Below are 12,582 nucleotides of genomic sequence, written 5' to 3'. Positions count from 1 at the left end.
CTTGTTATATAGATAGCAGACTGGAAAATGAGTCCTCTTTGAGCATTAGAGACTGGGGCTAGGAATCTTCAGTATCGAGTGATATTTGGAACTATGAGAATCAATGAACTCTACCGTGAGTGCTTTTCTGCTAGGAAATAACTACCATGAGAAAAAGGAGGAAACAGCCTCTGAGGTGGGGCAGTCAGGAATGTGTCTCTGTGCAGTGAGACAGAGAAAGACCAATGGGTTTGATACTGAGACAAACTTGGGTTACGCTAGGAAGGCAGTTTCTTCGGATCAATACAAACATACGCACCATGACAGAGCTTCTCTGTTTCTTGTCCTTTATAGAAGTTGAATAAGTACTTATTAACAGCCCTTGTGTTTTATTCAACTCTGCTTCCATTTTTAGATGTCTATGGGGGTTAAAAACCAACCAACCAATCTGCAGGTTGGTTACTCTGGGACCCTAGTTTTCTGTGCAGAGTAACCGTGGGTGCCCTGAAAGCTGGAAAAGGTGGGGAGGTGAGGAGAGGAGGAATCACTGGGAATTATCTGGCTGGAAGTAGACCATGGGCATTCAATGGAAATCTAGTGAGTCATGCTGTGGCCAGTGCTTTTTTCTCTTTCTGCTTTGCCACAAGAGGAAGAAGGAGTGGTGAGGTCTGAGGTAATTTTGTAGAATTGATGCTGTATGTGGTTCTGAGAATGCCAGATATAGAGAGTTTCCTTCTGCAAGACAGCATGGGTGGCAGGCCTTCCAGAATCCCTTTCCAGAGCAGGAGCCCATGACACTGTACACTTTTCCTGTGGTAGCTCCTTCTTGGCTGATTTTAAAAGATGGTTTTTCCCAGAGCTTCTTAGAACTTGCTCTTAGCAAAGGATCTGTGTTTCCCATCGAAAAAAAAGTAAACCATTTAATAAATTTTTAAAATAAAATTTGGAATGGCTTCCATCTTGTTTCTTGTCATCTTCTCCTCTCAAAAAGCCTCCTTTTCCCTTTTTTCATCCTAGTTTTGATGTCTGAGCAGTTGGCCTTTCTAGATACCTTTATTTAGAATTTTTCTCTTCTTCATTCGAAGTCCCCCGAGCAGTGAGCAGGGAGGGGGCAGGGGCGAGTCTCACCCAGTGCAGTGCCCACTGCACTTACCCACTGGCGACACTCCCAGTAGAATGCAAGCATTTGAAGGTAAGGGGGGATCTTCCAATATTGTCATGTAATATTTGCCATTACTTCATATTTATTAGCTTTTTTGCTGATAAGTGTAGATTATAATGAATGTCCTTCCTCTGGTCTCCTCCGGCATAGATTATAATGAATGTCCTTCCTCCTCTGGTCTCCTCCGGCAAATTCTAAATATCTTAGACCTACTTCAAATGGCTCCTTTTCTGGGAAGTCATTTCTTCTGCCTCTCCCAGGACAAAGTGGCCTAACCTCCACTCCTGGAACACCCATTTTGTGTGTGTTTATGTTGACTGTTATTGACGCATGAATCACTTTATTCCATCATTATCTAGGTGTCCTTCAAGGGACTTTGAACTGCCCAAGTGCTCAGCTCCCCAAGTGCTCATGAGTCACTTTGTTCCATCATTATCTAGGTGTCTTCATAGGACTTTAAGCTCCCCAAGTGTGCCATAAGAACTTGTCACATAGCTGAACACATGGGGGACCCCACTACAGAAATGCCAAATGAAAGGAAGCCCTGCAGCCCACAGAGTGTTCAGAGGCCGCCCCTGGTGTGAAGCTGAAAAATCCCAGACGTAGATGAGGGCCACAGCTTCATCTACCCAAGGGGGCCATGCGGGGATGAGGCCTTCCCCTCCTGGGCATGTTCCGTGATCTCGTTTCATCTGTCCTGTCCACATCCTCGTTACTGGAGCAGTAATCAGTCATAAAAATGTAGCCTATCTTTTGAATATGGAAAGCCAGTATTACACATATGACAGTGATAAGTTTATGAAGGGAAAGTAATTTAGATGACTTGAGAAATTATGACCGTGTGACATAGCCTTTGTGTGATACATATTCTTTCCATTTCTGGATTCTGTCATGTAGTTTGCAAAACGAGACTAGAAAGTTTCTATGTCATTGCTTATTTTCACCGACAAATTCAACACAACAGTATGGTTGAAGGATAGTCTCATCCGAGACTATCGACCGTGTGTTGTGCTGTATTCCTGACACTGTTTAGCACTTCACACATATTATTTTATTTAATCCTTACAGCAACGTTGTGAAATGGGTCTGTCTCCCATTTTACAAATGAGAAAAGAGAAGTCACTTTGTGTCACTTCAGGGACACATGAGCTTAGGTAGCTTTTCCCCACTTTACTTAGTCTGTAGGTAGCAAAGCTGGAACTTGAATCCTCATCTTATCGATTGCAGAATCTTTCTCTGCACTGCTCTTTCTGCTACATTTTATTTTAAGAATATTTGGGAAATTAACAGCATTTTGTCTTTGTTACTACAGGGGAAAACAAACTATCCTAGTAATTGTATGTTTTATGTTCCCAGGGAAGCAAAGGTGTCTACCAGTACCACTGGCAAAGCCACAATGTCAAGCACAGTGGTGTGGACGACATGGTGCTACTGTCCAAGATCACAGAGAACTCCATCGTGGAGAATCTGAAGAAGAGATACATGGATGACTACATTTTTGTATCCTTTATCGGCTGCTTTGGACATTTCTAAGTGATATTACAGTGTCCACAGTTAAATTGTGGCTTTTTGCTGGGTGCAGTGGCTCACGTGTGTAATCTCAGCACTTTGGAAGGCTAAGGCAGGAGTTCCAGACCATCCTGGCAACACAGGGAGACCCCATCTCTGTTATAAAAAATAAAAATAAAAACTGAACTTGTGGCTTTATTCCTGGCTTGAGAAGAGCTATCTGAAAGTCCGAACAGATGCTGTGTGCTCACATTGTTTTCACCGTTTCAGAATGAGGTTTTGTATGTTTATATCACTTGGTTCAGGCTGTGCAAAGGGCAAAGATGATGCCCGGTTATTCTCCTGGCATTTCACACAGTAAAGATGCAGCCAGTATTCATCTACTTTAATCTATAATATCGTCCCTTTGACATGCTCTAGTCATGCACGTGGTATCTAAAACCTCTGCTCTTCCTAGAGGAAGTCCTGGTTTGCAAAGAGTTCTATCAATAATGCATCCTGACTGCAAAGCAGAGACATTTGAGTCTGCACTTAAAAGACTTAAAAATGTTGCCAGTTTTTCTGCATTTTAATGTTTACTAAAGGAAATGTGAGAAGTGAAGATCGACTATTGAAAATGCTTGACGTTCTTCAGTTGTTCTTTATGTTTCAATTTTAGCTTGCCAGATGCCATTTTTTATGGGGCTTTAAAAAATGCAGAATGGAAATTTGATTCAAATATGGGTTGACTTCATTATCAACAGGGAACTGTGATACTTGCTTAAGTTCTATAGGAGTTTTGTTTGATGCAACTATGTAAAGATATCCTGGTGGAACTATTGAGAGTTAGTCATGGACATGCAAAACTCCGTGTGAAATCTGTATAATAGTACCAAAAAGTTTAACTTTGATGCCAATAGTGCCTTCTGAAAGTATGGTATCATGGATGACTTATTAAAAAGTAGAGTCTTTGCTTCTGATGTAATATACATCTTAGATTTTTACCCAAAAAGCTTGGGGAAGAATAGTTTTCACATCAGTGGCTTATTATGATTACTTAAACTGGTTTTTTGACTATTAGCTAAAAGCATGGGAACCTTTGCAGTAATAACTTTTGCAGCGGCTGCCTATCCCATCACTGGTAAGTTCTGGGGGGTCGGGTTCAACTTATCAGGTATTTAACAAACAATACTGTTAAATAATTAACAGCATTATTCCAAGGCATTTGGACCATTCTGACCAGTACTCTGCTGTTTCTTATTTACTATAAGGGAATTTTACCAATATCTGTAGTTAAACCTCTGAAGCTCTGTTTTCAAGGATTAACAGATATAGTTGGATTTATTGGCTACATTATAATTGCATCATTTAAAACATTTATTTTCTTTTTATAGCACTTTGGGAGGCAGAGGCGGGTGGATCACTTGAGGTCAGGAGTTTGAGACCAGGCTGGCCAACATGGTGAAACCCTACCTCTACTAAAAATGCAAAATTAGCGGGGTATGGTGGCATATGCCTTGTAATCCCAGTTACAAGGCATAACTTGTAACTTGGGAGGTTGAGGCAGGAGAATTGCTTAAGTTTGGGAGGCAGAGATTGCAGCAAGCCAAAATCGCACCACTGCACTTCAGCCTGGGTGACAGAGCAAGACTCTGTCTCCAAAAAAAAAAAGTGAATTTATTGTATTTTTAAATGACAAATAGTAATTGTATATAGTTGTGGGATATAATGTGATTTTTGTTTCTTTTTTCTTTTCTTTTCTTTTTTTTTTTGAGACAGGGTCTCCCTCTGTCACCCAGGCTGGAGTGCAGTGGCACGATCCCGGCTCACTGCAACCTCCGCCTCCCCGGCTCAGGTGATCTTCCCACCTCAGCCTCCCAAGTAGCTGGACTACATGCACACACCACGATGCCTGGCTGATTTTTTGTAGAGATAGGGTTTCACCATGTTGCCCAGGCTGGTCTCAAACTCTTGAGCTCAAGCAACCCACCTGCCTCGGCCTTCTAAAGTGCTAGGACTACACGTATGAGCCACTGCGCCTGGCAATGTGATGTTTTAATATGTATATACATTTTGGAATAATAAAATCAAGCTAATTAACATATCCATCACTTCACATACTTATTGTGTGTGGTGTAAACATTTAAAATCTATACTCAGCAATTTTGAAATATACATTACGTTATTATTTACTTATATAACTTCTGGATCAGGGTGGCGACCTATGGCTGACAGACAAAATCTTACTCACCACCATTTTTTGGACAGCAGTTTTGTTGGAACACAGCCATGCTCATTTGTTTAGTTATTGTTTAGGGTTGTTTTCACACTATGGTGGCAGAGCTAAGTAGTTGTAACAGACTCTCTGCAAAGTCTCAAATATTTACTTTCTGGCCCTTTGCAGAAAAAAATTTGCTGACTTCTGCTCCAGATACCTGTGCAGGGCTTCCTTTTTTTTTTGAGATGGAGTCTTGCTTTCTCGCCAGGCTGAAGTGCAGTTGGCGCAATCTTGGCTCATTGCAACCTTCGCCTCCCAGATTCACTCCTTCCTCAGCTTCCCGAGTAGCTGGGACTACAGGCGTGCACCACCACGCCCAGCTAATTTTTGTATTTTTAATAGAGATGGGGTTTCACCATGTTGGCCGGGATGGTCTCAATCTCTTCACCTCATGATCTGTCCACCTCAGCCTCCCAAAGTGCTGGGATTACAGGCGTGAGCCACCGCGCCCAGCAGCTTCATTTAATTGAATTGTACAAAAACAGTTATGTTCAGTTGCAGGTTTTTATTTTATTTGGTCAAAATACTGAAATATGCTTACTTTATCCGGACTTAACACCGTCAAAAAATGTTAATCACTTTTACGTGCAGCACCCACAGCACATGAAAACTGGCAGATAATTGATTAGAAGGAGCTGGGTGGCAGGATGTGGATCTGGACTGTCTGGCTTCAAACCTTGCTCTGCATAGATTTGGTGACCGAAACGTATTGTGACCTCTGTGCCTGGCTTTCCGTACCTGTAAAATGGGAGTAATAATAAAATCTCCCACATAAGGCTGTTGTAGGGTGAAACCAAATAAAGAATGCAGCAAGTAAACAGTAAGTATGAGTCATTATTACCATGCACTAGGGCAGGTGTGTAAGTGCTTCCCATATTTCCGAGTTATTTTCCAAAAATTCAACTGTAAACTTGTTTATTGGAAATTAAAATGCATTTTGCCACGGAAACCGTTATAAATGGAGGATTGACAAGCCCATAGAAGTCTTCATTTCCGCTGAATGTAGTAGTTGTACAAATTATATTTTGAAATGTTCTTGGAATGTGGGCTGGACTTACTGCATTATAAAGATGGAAATATGGTTTTTTGGTAAGCTGAGTATAAAAAGAAACAAATGATGTCCGTAGTCAGTCCTTCATAACTCCAGGCGGCCTCACTCCTCCCAATCACGATTGTTTACTCCCAAAACACCAGAAGCAGGGACTATGTCTTGTGTATCTTCTTCAAAAAGCAGCATATAAAGACCCTTTAAAGCAATGTAGGTTCATTTAACATGGCTCATACCATGCAGTGAAGAAAAAAAAAAAAAAATACCAAAGTCACCCAGAACCCATCACCAAAGGTTAGTTCTTATTAATCTCTTGGTGTAGAGCTTTCAGTTTAACCACATATGGCCATGCATATATGTGTGCTTTCTTGTTAATTTTAACAAAAATGGCATCATCCTGCCTCATGTATTTCTTGGTTTTCTGCATAATTTTTGGCATGGTGCGTTGTATTAAGTATTCATTGACAATTTGTTGACTGTTAAGACTTGCTTTTTAAATTCAGACAACAGAATTTTTAAATGACTCACACAGAGAGGGCTGTTTATGCGCCTTTGAATTAATGCCTTTGAATCGATGACTGACTAATCGTGTGTTCTACCAAGGAAATGAGTTACTTGACCACTAATGACTTTATGTTTTAGAAATCTCTACCCACTCAATATATGGGAAGCCCAGCATAAATGTGCTTTCTATCATTAGCACAGAATAGCTTTCAGCTTTGAGGGAGCTTGATGGATGTTTGTGAAATAATACAGGGGCTCTGCTGCAAGTCTTCCTCTGCTAAGTGATAAAAGCATCCTTTAACACTTCAGTGTTAAGGGAATATTATAATAGAATGGCATTACTATAAGTAAGAGTTGGGTTTTTTCCTCTCCTATGTTTAATTGTTAAGACGAGAAGAGACTTGATTTCGCATTGAGTTATAAAATTGCTCACTTTATCCCTTCTATATCTAATTCCTGCACATTGTCTTGTGTTGAAAGTCAGCATTTGGGGCGATCGATTGTTAATGCATTCAGGCTGAATGCACGTTTCTTCTACATTAGGAAAAAAAATCCACTTAGAAAATGCTGACATCGTTTACCAATAAAACTCCCTATTTTTGAGTTATTTGTCCTATGACAAGGTTTAATTTGCCATCTGTTTGTCATCAATGTTGCCACACTTTTTACAATGACATTGTAAGATCTATGAGGAAAACATTACAGTGTTCTCTATTGTGCGTGGGGAGAGAGCACTTCTGACCACTTGGCCGACGAAAAGAGTTCCTGCGCAAAGCACTCTGTGCTCATTCGGTCCAACTTTCTCCAAACTTGTTTTTACTCAAAGACCGCACTCAGGTGTGTTTGGCATTTTTAATCCTTGAATTAGGAGTCCAGATTTTCGTGCCAGACCCACTAGATTTCAAAGCAGCGTAGTTGTTCCGAGTGAGGTCTGGCCCTTGGCATCCAGTTCACTGGAGGGGCAGCATGCTATATAGCAAGACAGACGCCGGGCTGGAGCCAAAGCTTCGAGTTCCAGCCCACCCATCCTCCACGTGACTCTGGGGAAGTCAACTCACCTCCCTGTGCCACCTCAGGGATGAACCCAAGGAAGTCCACTCGACCAGTGTAGGTGGTTTTGGGAAATTCACTGACTATTCAAATAGATTTTAACCGGCTGGGCACAGTGGCTCATGCCTGTAATCCCAGCACTTTGGGAGGCTGAGGCAGGTGGATCATGAGGTCAGGAGATTGAGACCATCTTGGCCAACATGGTGAAACCCCGTCTCTACTATAAATACAAAAATTAGCCGGGCGTAGTGGCGCATGCCTGTAGTCCCGGCTACTCGGGAGGCTGAGGCAGGAGAATTGCTTGAACCCGGGAGGCAGAGGTTGCAGTGAGCCGAGATTGCACCACTGCACTCCGGCCTGGTGACAGAGCAAGACTCCACCTCAAAAAAAAAAAAAAAAAAAAAAGATTTTAAAAGTTCAACTCTTAGCATTGCCTAATAAGACTATTAAAAACAAACATTTGAGGCTGGGCACAGTGGCTCACGCCTGTAATCCCAGCACTTTGGGAGGCCAAGGCGGGCGGATCACAAGGTCAGGAGATCGAGATCATCCTGGCTAACAAGGTGAAACTCCGTCTCTACTAAAAATGTAAAAAATTAGCCGGGCGTGGTGGCGGGTGCCTGTAGTCCCAGCTACTCCGGAGGCTGAGGCAGGAGAATGGTGTGAACCTGGGAGGCGGAGCTTGCAATGAGCCAAGATCACACCACTGCACTCCATCCAGGTGGCAGACTGAGACTCCGTCTCAAAAAAAAAAAAAAAAAAAAAAGAACAGCAAAACAAAAAACAAACAAAATTTGAAAGTTGTACTGCCATCACATTTCATAAAAGAAAGAATATTTTTACACCAAAAACGTAGGAAGGACATAATCTAAGAATAAAGGACAGTTTCTTTATTTTGAATAAATTAAGCTTTATGAAAAATGCAGTGCATTGTTTGTTTTTTTGTCATTCTTGCTGCAGGTCAATGAAAACTGATAGATCCACGGGCAGGCATTTGGGAACCCATCAGTTAAAGATATCTTGGGTTTCTTCTGTCTCCCAGAGTCTTTTAAATAATTGGCATTTTTTTCCTTCTGTTTTTTGGTATCATAGCTCCATATCTTTATGCAGTTTGAAAATTAACCTTAGGCCACACCTTCACCACCAAGGATTATGTGGGTAAAGACAATGATCCGAACGGCTTTTCCCAGAGGCACACCTGAATTATGCAACAGGAGTGGGAGTGAGCATTGTTGGAATTACCTGGAGTTCCCAAAGCAGCAGGAGAGCACAGGTGTCCGGAAAATAGCTAAGGTCTCTGCAGACATAGCAAGGTGGAAAAGGTGAGAATTGTTTAGATAAACAATTATTCCAAACTCTCACCGGAAATAACTACAATATGTTTATTTTCTTTAAATCAATTAAATTCTCCTTAGTTTTTCTGTAGAAACAGCCATTTTATTTTTTGAGACTTTTTTAAAATTTTTTATTTTATTTTATTTGCTCTGTCACCTAAGCTGGAGAGCAATGGCGTGATCACAGTTCGCTGCAGCCTTGCCTTCCCAGGCCTAAGTGATCCTCCCACCTCAGCCTCCCAAGTAGCTGGGACTACATGTGAAGACCACCATGCCTGGCAATTTTTTTTTTTTTTTTTTTTTTTTTTTTTAGGAGATGGGGTCTCAGTATATTGCCCAGGCTGGTCTCGAACTCCTGGACTCAAGCAATCATCCCACTTGTCCTCCCACAGTGTTGTGATTATAGCACCCAACCAGAAACAGCCATTTTAAACCAAACTTTATTTTTTAGGTATCTTCCCAAATAGTATTATCCCCAAGAACCCTACTGATAAATTTAGGGAGCAGGTACAAATTTCCCTCTTCATTTCATTCTGACCTGAGTCATTGATTCACGATTGGCCTAGAATAGTCCAAAATAAATTTTTGTTTTTGTTTTTTTTCCTGAATATCTCCTTAACCAGGCCCTAATCAGAATTTATGTAATCTACTTGGTGAAAAATCAAGACTTAATGAGATATCTCTTTATATAGCAAATTAACAGGTCACTTTAGGAGCTCATATGCAACTGAATTCATATTTATTGAGTAACCAAGGGATTGGTGGGGAGGTGGTACCTTTGTCTGTTGTCCTGAGGGCAGCCCTTTATTCTTTGTGTGCAGTGATCAATTTGTCTAGGACAAGGCGGCAGTAACCACATTCCCTTTACAACTAAGGGAACAAGTACCCTCCTCCATGGAAGGAGCTTATTTGCCTGTTTTTCCCTGGGGATGGATGTAGACATGAAATAAACATCTTCCTCTTCTGAAGTGAAGATGGTTCTAGCAGTGCTGTATTTCTTTAAAATTGGGTTTACCATAAGAATCATTATTACTTCATTCATTAATTGTTTGTTTGTTTTTTTGGGGAGCCAGGGTCTGGCTCTGTTGCCCAGGCTGGAGTGCAGTGGCATGATCATGGCTCACTGCAACCTCGACCTGCTTGGCTTAAGCAATCCTCCCACCTCAGCAGGAACTACAGGCACGTACCAACCAACATGCCTGGCTAATTTTTAAAAATTTTTTTGTAGAGATGAGGTCTCACTAGATTGCCCAGGCTGGTTTCGAACTCCTGAGCTCAAGGGATCCACCCACCTTATTCTCCCAAAGTGCTAGGACTACAGGCTTGAGCCACCACACCCCGCTCGTTCATTCAATTTTGATTAGGTCCTTACCAATTAGAAAAGATACTTTAAAAATCCACCTAAGGGAATTAGGTTTTCGAGTATGCAAAGCATCACAGAATCTAAGTTAGAAGAGGCTGCCAATTTAGGGTTGCCAGATAAAATTCAGGACTGCTGGTTAAGTTTGAATTTCAGATAAACAACAAGTTACTTTTTACTATAAGTATGTACCAAATATTACTGGGGAACATACTTATTTGGAACATACTTAAAAAAATTCTTGTTTGAATGACTTTCCAATTTAACTAGTTTTCTGTGTTTTTATTTGCTAAATCTGGCTACCAATAATAATATTAACACAACAGTACCTGCTTATCTTAGACATTCTAGCTTTTGATTAAGAGTATGGCCGTGGGATCCAGACTGCCTGAGTTTGAATCATAGCTCTGCCACTTATAGTGTGTGACCTTAAGCAACTTTTAAAATTTCTCCATGCCTCAGTTTCCCTGTACAGGCTGAGTATCCTTAATCTGAAAATTCCAAATTTGAAATGCTGCAAAGTTTGAAATGTTTTGATAATCGACACGATGCTCTTCAGAGCATTTCGATTTTGGATTTTTGGGTTAGGGATGCTGAGCTGGTGGTGAGTGTAATGCAAACGTTCCAAAATATGAAAAAATGCACAATCTGCAAAAAGCATTTTGGATAAGGGACAGTCAACCTGAAGTCAAATAGGTTGTTATTTGTTGCTAAGATGTAAATGTATATGTGTTTAATTAATTTTATAATCCCTTATTGAGTCTTGGCTACGGCATCATGGACGTCTTACCTGCTTGATAATTTTAACAGTACATGTATGTGTCCTAAATTTTCACTAATCTATCATTGGCCTCATCTGACTTTGGCAATTGGGAATACATTTTCCATGGCCCTGCTTCCGTAACTCTTCAGTAATTTTCAGTTATGGCTCACTGTCTCATCAGCATTTTCTCTTAGCACTATGGCCTGCCCTTAGACCAGAACTGGGCACTGCTGAAGTGGTCTTAAAACCACTTCATCTTCCCTAATAGCAATTCATGTTCCACCCCTTTAAGTATGAAGATCTTTCTGGTCAGTGACAAAGAGAAGTAAAATCACAATCATGTCATTCTGCATGCTTACCTTTGTATATACACAGTAATCTAAAATATTATCTTTAAAAAAATTATATGATTATATGATCCATCTCACATTGATTTGTATTCAGTAATAATAACACTGTGTCTAATAGAAACTAACAAACCATTGCCTCTAAAACAGCGCCTGGCATGTTAAGCCACACTTGAAACATGCATCATGATTTGAGATATTAAATGATAAAACATGTGCCTTAGAGGATATTAATTAAGGAAAAGCCATTACTATGTGCTGTGCTCACAGTGCTGAGTGTTCTATAATTATTTCATTTAAGTATAGTGAGACTATCAGGTAGGTCCTATTTTATCTCCATCAGCACCAGCCAATCTGACTGAACACCTGGGCTGGTTTTCATGGTACACAGGTCTTAATATGTAAATATAAAAATGTTCCCCTGTGGGAGGAAATCTCATAGTTTTAAGTCTTTATCTAAAACTATATATTTGTAAATAACTTTCTGTTTAACAATTTATTTGTAAAATTTCTAAACACCTTGAAATTGATCATTGAAAGAAACAGTTTTGAATGTCTCTGTGTGTTTGTTGTTTAGATTTTTTTTCTCCATGAAGTCAAGAAGTTATATTTATTCTCTCTATGAAGTCAAGAAGTCATATATATTCTATTTATTTTGTTCACTGTCATATCCCGAGCATCTAAAACAGTGCCTGGCATGTTAAGTAAGCACCCAATTCAAATTAGTTGATTGTTGAATGAATAATTGGAAATATTTTTCATGTGATCATAAGTCTTCATTTATTTTCATATATTAAAATATGTTGTGTAAAATTTTTAAGGCCCAGCATAAGCATAGCCTCTCTGAGAGGCCATCTTGTATTCTCCAAGCAGAAATAATACCTTCTTTCCCTAAACCTGATGTAGGTGGGTTTATAATTTTCTTCTCTGAAAACTACCTTATTTATGATTATTACTATTATTTTGAGACAAGGTCTCTTTCTGTCACCCAGGCTGGAATGCGGTGACGTGATCTTGGCTTGCTGTAACCTCTGATCTGGGGTCACTGCAACCTCCGCCTCCTGGCCTCAAGCAATCCTCCCGCCTCAGCCTCCCCAGTAGCTGGGACTGCAGGCACACGCCCCCATGCCTGGCTAATGTTTTTTTTTTTTTTTTTTTTAGAGATGGAGTTTTGCTATGTTGCCCAGGCTGGCCTTAAACTCCTGGCCTAAAGCGATCCACCCCCTCGGCCTTCTAACATGCTGGGAGTACAGGCATGAGCCACTGCAC

General features: G+C 40.5%; 1 protein-coding gene across 1 annotated transcript in view; it reads left to right on the top strand.

The window, feature by feature from the left end:
- The window catches only part of MYO1E (myosin IE), a 236,483-nt gene that overhangs the window by 98,095 nt on the left and 125,806 nt on the right, over nt 1–12,582 (top strand). The window contains exon 2 of the mRNA XM_510448.8: nt 2,498–2,641. Coding sequence (XP_510448.2) covers nt 2,498–2,641 — 144 coding nt within the window. The remainder of the gene's footprint in view (nt 1–2,497; nt 2,642–12,582) is intronic.

This window comes from Pan troglodytes, chromosome 16 (genome assembly GCF_028858775.2).
Source record: "Pan troglodytes isolate AG18354 chromosome 16, NHGRI_mPanTro3-v2.0_pri, whole genome shotgun sequence".
In the NCBI taxonomy this organism is placed as follows: Eukaryota; Metazoa; Chordata; class Mammalia; order Primates; family Hominidae; genus Pan; species Pan troglodytes.
This window is presented reverse-complemented; position numbering and strand designations above follow the sequence as displayed.